This window comes from Sebastes fasciatus, chromosome 6, assembly GCF_043250625.1.
Source record: "Sebastes fasciatus isolate fSebFas1 chromosome 6, fSebFas1.pri, whole genome shotgun sequence".
NCBI classification, from domain to species: domain Eukaryota; kingdom Metazoa; phylum Chordata; class Actinopteri; order Perciformes; family Sebastidae; genus Sebastes; species Sebastes fasciatus.
Window position 1 is genome coordinate 3,545,486 of NC_133800.1, and position 12,075 is coordinate 3,557,560.

The window sequence follows — 12,075 nt, forward strand, 5'->3', positions numbered from 1 at the left end:
TTTCACTTTTAACATTAGAAGTAACAGGGCAATCATTTGGCAAATTAGTGCTATCTCGGCTAACATTGAGCAAGACAGAGCTGCTAACGTTACCCTAAACCAGTGGTTCCCGACCTATTTTCCTTGAAGCCCCCCCTGCTCGTATTTAAGAAAAACTGAACCTTTCTTTGATGAACATAACTCGTTAGTGTGTGAGAAACCATGTTTTGACCGCAGTGAAGCCTGTGTTTGAAAGGTTAAATGCCAACAAATATCCATTAAAGTAGAATATTTTGTAAAATTAATACAATTTGTGAATTTTAGAAATTACTCCATCTATCTTTTATCAATACATTTTTGAGTTTTGGACTCAACAACGATTATGATTCGAGTTATACAAGTGAAAATCTAATTTTTCAAACAGACAGTCCAGAATAGACAAATCCTCGCGCACCCTCTGTGATCTTTTGCCTGTTGAGAATGGGGCTTTTTTTAAATGTAACCTGCAAGCCAACAAACTAATGTAGCTAGTTAATGCTAACTCTTGACATTGCAAGTAGCGCTAGGTTAATAGATATTGAGCTAGTTAGCATAATTTAATAATATTTATGTATCTTATACTGAACATTGTGTCTCCAAAGTATACAGGTTGTCAGTCACTGAAAAGTACTGTAGTATGAGTTTCACTGATGAAAAAGTATTCACAAATGCTATTCAGCATACATTTGGAACAAACCATATATAGGCTACAGTATACTGTATATCCCCATTTACAGTATGTTACTGAGTCAGACAGATAAAGGTTAAGTAGGGTAGTATAGAACAACTGCATGTAAATGGAAATGATGTGACAGTACGGTCATAGGGCAGCCATTAAAAAGCTATAGCTAACAGTTTATCTAATGCGGAAGATCGATATTCCCCGAGATGTACTCATGCCCCTCCGACAGCAGCTCGCTGGTTGCATTAGCGAGCCTCGGGTGAATTAATGACAGAGAATGTGAAATTGATGGCATCATTACAGTCCAAGCAGAGCTGTGGCAAGGCAAAGTGCTGATGAGAACACCTCCCATCAGAGGCCCGTGGGGGGGGGGGTGAGGATGATGAACACGCAATGTGACATGCCCCTCTATAGCAGAGGAGAGCATGATGGAGGAAAGACCTTTTTAGCCAAGCACATGAAGGTCAGAAGATCTGAGATGGACGACGGGATGGCACAACAGTGCACATCGCAAAAAAACACCCATCCTCACAAGCAATTTCACTTCATATACTGAATGTCTTACAGTCTTTTAAAGGAAAAATACACCTTAACAGCTGGTGGTGATCTTGTAATTTTCAGCTGTTACAATCACCTTTTTGCACTAATAATCATAATGGTGAACGAAATCCAGTGACAGTAGCCTGCAGACCAAATTTCAATGCAGCTGTATGTTGTGTTTTGAGAAAAAACATGGCAGGGTTCAATTCAGGGAATGTAGGAAATATACATATAGTATATTTGTGTCTCAGTCCCCAATGATTATATTATGAACATAAATTATATTTTGAGGGGATAATTGCTTGTGTACATTCTTCTTTGCATGTAATTTCTCTACAAAGTATTAACTTGTGTGTGTGTGCAAAAATAAACGTCCAATTATCCTCTCAGAATTGAGGTGAGGATATAATTCCATACAGTAGACAGGCAAGTTTAGGAAGAGTGGTTCTACCAAACTAATTAACTCTAATTAATTAACAAATTGTTGAGTTGTATTCCTTATCCTATGACATGTCTTTAAAGAAAGCCTGGATACATTTCAAGAAGTAAGACTGAATATTGGAGGAAATTACTTGTTTTGGCAATGTAGGTGTTTGTATGTATGTTTTCTCTCACATACATACACATGTGTAATGACACAGACAGGCAAGATGAGAGAGGTAGAAGAGGCATTACCCCATGAAGCTCCTTCAAAACGATCCCAGCACAGAAACAAGGAGAGGAACATGTCAATAAACACACTGCGCACGCACTCACACGCACACGCACACGCACACGCACACACGTCTTGCTCTTCCAGGATTTGTTCAGGATTCTAGTTCCACCTCTCATCCGCTTCTGTTAGAAGATTTGTGTTGTTCTGCAATTTCCCTGCTTGTTTGTGCTGATGTTCACATTTCAAAGTGATTAGCACAGACTTAGACGAAGAGGATAAAGCTGTGACTGGCAGTAAAGGCAACTGCCTTCATCCCCTAAAATAGTGTTACAGCTTATAACAACCACAAATTATTTCATCACATTCACACACATTTGAAACAAAATAAAATGACTTTGTTTAATCCCAGAATAAAAATGTCAAATATTAAAGCTTCAGTAGGCAGAACGTTTTTTTTGGCATCATTGGGCAAAAATTTCATAATAATAACCTTTCAGCGTATTGTAATTCAAGTGTTCCGAGAGATAACTAGACTTCTGCTCCTTCTCGTGGCTCTATAATTCTAGCTCTATGAACACAGGCAGGACCTTCTATGTAACATGGGTTTACACTTTCGTCCAAGTGGTTCCATACAAAGACATTTGCATAATGTACGCTCGTGTACCATGCTTTGTGGGTGTGACTTTTTGACATGTCATCACCATTCATATCCGTACAACCAATGTGTTTATGTTTCTTCCATGGGAGCATGCCCCCAGATCCCCCTGGACAGTCCGAGTTCCTCCCACCAAAGTCTCATTGGGAAACACTGTATTGCGTCATCCAAAGCTGGATGCCCCCCAACACACACACACACTTCAAAACTCATTCCGGCGCCACTGGTGTTCACGTACTACCGGGTCCACTGAGGAATGGTTGGGTTTTGCATGTGTTCACAGAACTTGAACTACAAGACAATCATCGTTGTATTTTGCACAGGCTTTGCCCTGTAACAATCTTAACCAAATACAATCCTCTACTGTTAAATCATCTGCTGCTTTAAACACATTATTCCTTTTTCTTCTAGTGAACATTTGGCAGACCAGATGCTGCAAGACTGGCTTCTGCGCCCCCCAACAGTCCACGTTACACTTTGTTTCAAATTGAAGTTTGGTATAAACACATATAACAAGTGACACACCAGATTGAACCACCACCATTAGTCACCATCGAAGCTGATGATCAGGATTAACTATTCACAAATTGGAGACATCTTATTTTATGACAAAAAGGTAGGAAGTTATTGAACTTACGAAAATGCAAAAGCCACCAGCGCCCCACTGACCACTATGAAGTCCAGAATGTTCCACAGGTCTCTGAAGTAGGCTCCGGGATGAAGCAACAGGCCAAGGTCCACCATCTAAACCAAAAGACACCATTATGTCTTTTCATTTTGTATTATTGTTACCTGCGCAAAGGCCGAAGGCCTAGGAAGGAGGTTATGTTTTCACCGGCGTTGGTTTGTTGATTTGTCCGTTAGCAGGGTTACTCCAAAAGTCTATAATGGATTTGAATGACATTTTTTGGAGGGGTGGTGTGTGGCACAATAATGAACAACCCACTACATTTTGGTGGCTGGATTCAGGAGTTTTTTTAAGGATTCCGATCAGCCAGAACATTAACCTCTGGGTATAACACATGCGCAGTGTAACTGATCACGCATTGATGACGCATGACCCCTCCTCTTTCCTTCAGAGAGAGAGACAGAGAAAGAGCGGGGGGTGGGTGGGATTGGGGCAACTGTAAATTCGCCGTTTTTTCACATTAAACTCGGTGAAATTACAGTCGAGTTGGACCAAAGCTCACTTGGTGATTGTTGAAAAGAGTAACGACGACGGTTTAGGTGAGTTTTATTTTATTTCTGTCCAGTTTGTTTGTTTTTTAACTTTATGCTGTTTTATTTTATTTCATATCTATTACATTTTACTGATTTGAATTATGTTATTATTTTTTTCCTTCCTCCATTCATGTGAATGGCGCTTCAAACGCTGTATCCAGTTCCCTTTATACATCCATGTTCCCAGCACAAAGCACTTTATGGTTAAGAAATAACAGAATACAGAGATGCTGAATTTAAAGATAGTTTGTTAGATTTCAGGTGATTGCAGAACAGCTTAGAATCAGGGATGGTCACAAAACAAAGGATGTACAATGAAGATAAGACAGTAGTGATTGTGCTCGAGGCAGCTAAACGATAGCTTCTTGCTAATGTCATTCATCGATTAGCCCCGTTTGGGACTAGCGTTATCCGTTGCACAGCACCCACGTTATTAATTCAGTTTTGTCTCGTATTGCAAATTTTCGCAACGAAGAAAATAATTTAAAAAACGCACAATACAGACTGGGTGTGCAAAGGCCTTAAAAGACATTGATTTATCTGAAAATAAAGTGGATTATAAATAAAAAGGTAGATTAAGGCAGCCTGATATCCTGAGTACACCACAACGGTCACAATGAGGTGAGATCCTGGCACTGATAGTCTCAATGTCCTTTACACATTCATCACTTTAGTACTTTCAGTCGAAATTGTGATCGGTCTGCAACTTAATTCTGATGAATTATAGTCAAATACATAGTCACAGTTTAACTGAGGAAGAACAGTGCAGTGAAAGACAATGACGTCATGAGGTTATCAGTGTTTTGAATGTGTATTTATCTACATGCTCACCTTGATCACCATTTCAAACGTGAAAACACCAGTGAAGGCGTAGTCCAGATATTTGAGCACCTGCAAGAGAGAGACTCAGTCAGTGCTGAGAATGACGACAGATGGAGAAACCTATTCTGGGATTATGGCAAATAATGCTGTGTGTGTACTAATCATGTTTATCATATCAGTCTGTACACTCTTAGAACCATAGAGGATCCTTCGGCTTGTCCTCATAGGAGAACCCCTTGTGGTTCTTGGTAGAACCTTTTATAAAGGTTCCACCTGGAACCCCTTTCAGAGGGTTCTACCTAAAACCCAACATAAATACCTAGAACCATCTGTAAAAGGTTCTACAGAGAGCCCTTCTATGGTGTAATGGTTTCCCCCAGAACCCTCTCTGGAGGTTCTATCCAGAACTTTTCCACCTTCTCAGGGTGCTAACAAGGACACCTTTTATATTCCAAAGGTTTCATCTAGAACTCTAAAGGGCCTTTCTCACAGGACACGGTCTTCACTGCGCTCGCCACTGGTTTCAGCACAAATATCAGCACGCTGCTCACAGCGACGTGGCCATCTGGAATGAAGCTAAGTGGTGAGTGAGAGCGGTGTGAAAATGGTCAGCAAACGCTGCTTTGTTTCATGTACGTATCTTAACAACAGCTCGTATATCTGCAGTCCTCGGTCGGTTTTGAATGAGGAATACAGACTACCGCCGCCTGCAGGTGTTGAGAGTTATTTCCTCTCACGCAGGCGCAGAACGTACGTGCTAGCTGGCCGTCGGCTGTAGTCTTTGCGGTTTGTTCAAATGCAACTTGTCGGCTAAGACGAAGGTAACGTGAGGCGACACAACAGTCGGCCTTCATTGCCGCTAGTTCTTTAATGTCGGCTTTGTTTGTCCGGGCCTTTAAAGAGCCAGGGCTTATGTGGTGCAGCGCAACCCACAACAATCATGGTTCACCATCACAGCTTTTGGAGGGGTGTGGGCTGGGTTGTGAGCGTTCCCCCTTTAACACCCATGCTTTCAACAATCCCTGAAGAACCCTCTCTTCCAAAAAGGGTTCTTAATGCAGCCCTTAGTCTTACAAAGAACCCTTGAAAAAACCTTTATTCAAAAAAGGGTTCTTCAGAAGCAAATGGTTCTTGGTTGAACCTCAGCCCTTCTGGAAGAACCAGTTTGGAACCCTTATTCCTTTATTTATTAAGAGTGTAGGTTTGTATTGCCTGTTTTAGGCACTGCATGTTAATGTGTTAGCATTGAACATCAGAGTCATTATTTACTGAGGGAAGATATACTGTAGTATCTATGTTTTCATTACTTTAATTAACTTCCTTAACTGGCAGGCCAAACTCTATACTGTCAATAAATGAAAATCAGGATAAAACACTTTTGTAGTTGATATTATAATGTATTTGTGCATGTGTTTATGTGTGAAGTTCATGTACACTGTGTGTCTCACCTGGTTGCGAGGGGCGTTTGTCCAGACAGGGTCCTCTGCTGCCAAAGCAATACTGCTCATAGCAATGACAACCAGGATGGACATCTCAAAATAACGCAGAGTCACAATGTAGTGACATAACCGCCTCACCCTGAGGAGAGAGAGAGAAAGAGGCAGAGACAGACAGAGAGAGGGAGACAAACAGCAAGCAGTGGACACAGAGATAACAGAGATTAGGCTGTGGCAGCAGCTACTATCTCCTCACTATTTATTCGCTAAAACACACATAAGTCTACAGCAAGGATCGAAATAAAGCCCTGACCTTCTTCAGGGAAAATGTTTCGTAAAGACAAAGCTTAAATTTTATAATGACACCAAATACCTGTGGTTATTCATAGTACACATGAGAGGTGCAGTTCACAATTGCAGTTGCCAATGTCCCAATGCACAGGACGCTTAAGATTCAAAATACTGTGTGAGATAAACTGAGGACCAGTCCACACAGAAAGCAGTCAGGGAATCCAAATATTACATATCGGGAGTAGCAAAAGGGCAGGAGATGTTGCAGAAATGTAGCGAAAGCCGTCATAAAGAGCATAATGCTCAGATCTCTCTCCATAGTCTAATTTCGAAAGCATGGTCCTACAGAAGTGGACAAAGGAGGTTGAGTTGACTCACGGATTGGTCTGTCCAAAGATGAACATAGAACTGTAAGGCAGGATGGGTTTGGGTCCACACTGACTGAGATCCCCCAGGGTCTTCTCATTCATGGGCATTGTCTCACAGTCAATACTGTTCACTGGGAAGATAAGATAGTGTGATTACAGCAATGCAAGCAAGGGTCATGACATCACATTTGATTCTCTCTAAACCACCAAATCCAGTAGGTCATTTACTGAATCACAACCCCAAACAATCAGCACATCTAATTTATTGTCCTCAGAACACCATTGGAGAATAAATGTGATCTCTTCTTACAATTAAAGAATCTCCAGCTACCAACCGTCATATGTTTTGATCACGTCCCTGTTTAAACAGCTATTGGTTGGAAGTACTTGATACAATCTCACAAAAAGTCTCAGCCGCTGTTGAACCATCTGTGATCGCTATGAACGTCTTTTTGGGTGGACTCTTGATTCTTCTTGTTGTTCCAGCTCACCATTCATGGATTTGAGACATTCTTTTTTATTTATAAATGTTTGTAGGCCAAATAGGAAGTTAGCATTCCCTTGACAAAAAGCCAACAGGATTTCTCCATCTGGTTTTGGATTACTGCAGAAAATAAGTTCTTTGGCAAACACACGCTTATGATACTTACACGTTTTGTTCAACAAGATAATCTCCACAAGCGAACACCACTTTTTATGATTTTTGAAGTGTGAATGCAATCACCAGAAGTAAAAAGCTAACGGTAGGCTATAAACGAACTACACCGTGGTCGCATGAACGCGAGTATAAACAACGAGGCTGTAAAGGCAGACGTGTCGGCGTGATGACGTTTTGTAGTCTCATTTAGCCACTTGTTAGCAATCGCCTTTTTTAAGACACATAAAATCTTCAAAGTTCACAAGTGGGATATTTACTGACGTATTTTATATTTGACAAAATGTTGAAATCTCTTTTGTTAACCACAGACCTTATTTCAGGCATCTAAATAAAAACCCATTAAAAGAACCCATTGACTTCCAGACGGGGGAACAGGAAGTGCTAAAATGCTAACGATAACGATATGATATGATTGATTATGAAATGATTTAAAAGAACAACACGTAGCACTGACAGTCAGCGTTTTAAAATGGGTAGCCTACAGCAGTTCAAATTCAAAACGCTGGAGCCGTGGCCCATCTACTCCTCCGGTGTGACACACACTGCAGACACTCTGCTTTCTTCACAGTACATGATATCTCCTCTGTACTCAGCATACTGTGAATGGTTTCAAAATGTTATGGCTGCCATGCACATCAAATTCTGTGTGCGTCCTGTAGGCCTCAGTAGGTACTGACTTTGTATGAGGGTGGTGTCTCCAGGTGGGGAGGTGATAGTCACAGGAGGGATCGAGCTTTGGCCAGTTCTTCTGACGTTCCTCTGGTTGTCTGAGTCCTCCGGTCGGTCAGGAGGCCAGTTGGCCCCCCCAGAGCCCTGCTGGGGGGAGATGGCGAGGGACTCCCCTTCTGAGTCGCCACACCTGTCCCAAGAACAGAGATAGCATCTTGGATATTAATATATTGTATTTTATCAAATAATATCTCACACTGATGGCCTGGGGGGAGGTGGGGGGTGGGTTAACCATGATTGTGTTCCTTACCACCACTGCCAGTGGCCTTTCATTAGACTTAACAAAGGCTGATGGATCAGAGTAGTAGAAACACCATTTAGTGTAATACTGCATGGTCACTGATGTTCTTCGATGATCGCTTTCAGTGCAATTTTTCCCTTCCAAAAGGCAATTGTACTCCAAAAGGATCAGGAAAGTGAGGTGCTTTCGTTGTTTTGGCTCTGTTCCCCAGTCAAACAGTGACTATGAAGTGTCAGTGCTGACTTTAAACTTAAAGGACAGTGTTCCAATTCCACTGTGGCTTTTGAGAGGGGGTTTCTGATCCAGTTCCAGTTTGCTACATTCACTGAAACCAAACTATACGGCTAAATATATGACAACGATAAAACATATAGCTTATAAATAGCAGTATATAACATAATTTCTCTCTTTCTTTTCATTGGACACACACGTATTACACATTACAAGGAGTACACTGCCTTATGTGAAGTTGTAGACATGTAGCAGGATGTTTTCTTTATGTGCCAGGATGTGATTACTGATGAGTTAATTTCATTAAAGTTCATTCATCTAATTGGAGTTGAACAGTAAGCTCATTTCTGCTTGTTGAGATGTGTAACGATGATCGTATCACAAGCATAGACGGCATCAAGCCTAGAGAGAGTGAGACTTTATTAGCATAACTGAGCTTGTGTTTCACTGCATGAGATCAGACTGAAGAGAAAACGTGAGATACCAAGTGCCTGCTGATGTCAGTGGGTTGTAGGGAGTCTGATTGGTCAAGTCTTGCCTTATTGTCGACTGATCGTTGAATCATGTTATCATTGTTTTTGCTCATTGATCCCCCTCTGTTTAAGCTTTATTTATTTATTTATAGAAAAATAGTAAAAACAACAAAATGATTTGCCGAAATACATGACTATCGCTCAGCTGTTGTTTCAGAATAATGGGCTGCGCTGTTTGCTGTGTGTGTAGATGCGGTGCCGTCCAAAGTACTGAAACGCAGCGAAATGTTCTGAAAATTTGGTTAAAACTTGCGATATATTTGGATGGAAACCTGGCAACTGACTACAAAGAATGTGCAACCAGGTACTAAATTTGATGAGTTACTCACATTTATGTTGACTTACCTAATTACTCTCTGCCTCCACCAAATTGTAGGGCTACAATTAAAATAAAGTAAAGTCGACCATGCAATAGTTTAGATTTTGACCTGTGACTGTGGGTCTTCTCTCTCTCGTTGGACTCCTCTCCTTCCACTGTGGACTGACCCCTGGATCCATGAGTCCGATGTTTCCTCCTCTCTCCATTGGCACCACTGTCTCCTCTGGAATGCCTATCCCCATCCCTGTTAGACGAATGTCCATCCTTGCGGCGGGATCTGTGCTCTCCCCTCCCTCCACTGTTCACTGTCCCATTACCCCCTCGGGACTGCCGGTGTGAATGATGATGCCGATGCTCTCTCTCGCTCGTGACTCCTCCGCCTCCGCTGTCGTCCACCGAGCTCTGATGGTGATGTCTCCTGCCTCCCTCTCGGCTGCGAGACCTCTCGCTCTTCTCCTCTTTGTCCCGGCTGCCGTCGTGGTCTTTGGAGCGGCTGTGATGGACGTGGTGGCCCCCGTCCTTACTGTTGCCACTGTTATCATTCGTCTCCTCTCTAGTTCTGGTCCTGTCCCTGTCTCTGTGGCGGTGGTGGCGCCGAGGCTGGTGAGGTACAGGAGGAGGAGGAGGGTCAGTGGCAGTCTCTGCCTCCTCCGGCATGCCGGGCTTGTGATGGTGGTGCTGGTGGCCGGCCACCAAAGGCCCGTCGTGAGGCTCGACAACCAGCGGCCGGTCGAGGTGGGTCTTCATGTCGGGCCGGATGTTGAGGGCCGAGGACATGCGGAGACGCTCCTCAAGATCCAGCTCACTGTAGAGGGCCTCGCAGCTCACCTGGTTCTGCCTCCTCAGCTGGTTGGCCTTCTGCTCCCACACTGACATCGTCTTCATCGACTTCTGCTGCTCCTTACTGGGGGAGGGGCAGAAGAACCAGACCAATCAAAACCACTGAGATTGATATCAAATTCTACGGAAATCATTTTCTGCACTTTGATGTCAGCGCCACCATTTTGTCACAACAGTTTGTCGTTTCTACAAAGGGTATAAGCATTTCCAATGGATACACACTGGCAGGCATGGTTTTATTTGAGGCGTGACACATTCAGTATGTATGTACTTTATACTTCATGGCACAAAACACCAGCAGTATTTCATTTTACACCTCAGGATGGCACACAGTCCCTACATGCTGAATGGTTTACAGTATGACCAAGGTGCAATGGAACTTTCAACACTGGGTCCAGTCTACCGTGGAGAGAGCCCGTCCATGGATATGTCTGAACAAAGGCCAAGCATGGCCACGTTACCATGCTTTGACATGCTACTTTTTATCAATGTCTGTGTCAATACAGCACTTTGAAATGGCTGAATGCATGCACCTCTGATACTGTGTGAATTAAAACAGTGCCATCTCTTCACAGTGGGAAGTTACATCTTACAATGCCACTTCTTTGTGAGAGAAGTCAATCTGTTCACTACACAGATTAGGAACAGAAAATAACTTAATCCCACTTTCCCTACAGTAGCATTCTTCATACTCACCTTCTACATATGTAAGGCAAACTGCTAAATACTCTTTTGGATGGACAATATGGGACTGGACTCACTGAATGAACGGAAAAGCCCGTAACATGGTGTGCATGGCAATAAAGCAGGGCAGAGTCTGTTTTATTCACGTGGTCTTGCTTTCATGAATGTAACTAATGAGATCATGATAAAGAATGTTTTTAAGCATCATCATGGACCACCTCGCTAGCGGGCGGTTGGGTTTACCTCAGGTATTGATGGACTGGGGTGCAGACATAACTCCTACGAAAAACAAAAAGGGAGCAACAAACAGGGAGAGAAGGAGCTTCAAAGGGACAGAAACAGGTTACGGACAAAAAGCACAGAGGGGGCAAATAAGCTTCAGAAAACTGACAAGGGGAGAAACATGTACAGTACAGATGCAAAATGATACAAAAACACAAAAGAAATTGTTTTTGCTCAGAAGAAGCAGGGAAATAATGGGGACAAAGATACTGAATACACACTTGTGCTGCTACACTGTTCAAGAGCTGTGGAATGTTTGGCTTGCCTGATAGTTCTCTTTCATAGCTCTTTGTTTCAATGTTTCACTGCTACGCATAGTGCAGCCCCGTCGCACGAAACGGCGGATGATGAATGACACAATCATTTTCCAGCTCATTTTCTGTAACCAGTGTAGCAATAAATAAAAGCATGGTGGAATTCGCAAGCTATCTAGCTAACTAGCCAACCAACCAGTGGAGCATTAACCGGGCTGGACTTAGCTAACTAGCAGACAGCTGGCTAGTTAGCCAGATTGCTAATTCACGTTCGCATGAAAAGGCGTATCAATGACGCAATATTTTTTTGCAGATCATTTTCTGTAACCAGTGTACAGTAGCATAAAAGCATGGGGGAATTTGCAAGCTAGCTAGCTTACTAGCCACCCAGTGGAGCATTAAGCAGGGTGGGATTAGCAACAGTTAGCTAGATTGGTAATTCCGCCATGCTTTATATGCTACACTGGTTACATAAAATGAGTTGGCTGGTGGCCTGCGGCAGCGCTGGATCTAACAGTTCCTCCGCCCTCCAGTAATGCGCAAGGCAAAAGCATCTAATAAGAATGGCGTTCTTGCTTTAGGCGTGTCATTTTTACGCCATGCAGTCTGTACTGAC

General features: G+C 42.7%; 1 protein-coding gene across 3 annotated transcripts in view; it reads right to left on the reverse strand.

Moving 5' to 3' along the window:
* The window catches only part of LOC141768803 (voltage-dependent N-type calcium channel subunit alpha-1B-like), a 211,022-nt gene that overhangs the window by 77,277 nt on the left and 121,670 nt on the right, over positions 1 to 12,075 (reverse strand). For 2 of the 3 annotated variants that reach the window (XM_074637175.1, XM_074637174.1), the window contains exons 19-25: positions 11,167 to 11,202; positions 9,509 to 10,303; positions 8,024 to 8,205; positions 6,699 to 6,819; positions 6,042 to 6,171; positions 4,603 to 4,662; positions 3,188 to 3,294 (exon numbers count right to left, since the gene is read on the reverse strand). In XM_074637175.1, coding sequence (XP_074493276.1) covers positions 3,188 to 3,294; positions 4,603 to 4,662; positions 6,042 to 6,171; positions 6,699 to 6,819; positions 8,024 to 8,205; positions 9,509 to 10,303; positions 11,167 to 11,202 — 1,431 coding nt within the window. The remainder of the gene's footprint in view (positions 1 to 3,187; positions 3,295 to 4,602; positions 4,663 to 6,041; positions 6,172 to 6,698; positions 6,820 to 8,023; positions 8,206 to 9,508; positions 10,304 to 11,166; positions 11,203 to 12,075) is intronic. The other variant, XM_074637176.1, reaches the window with a different exon arrangement.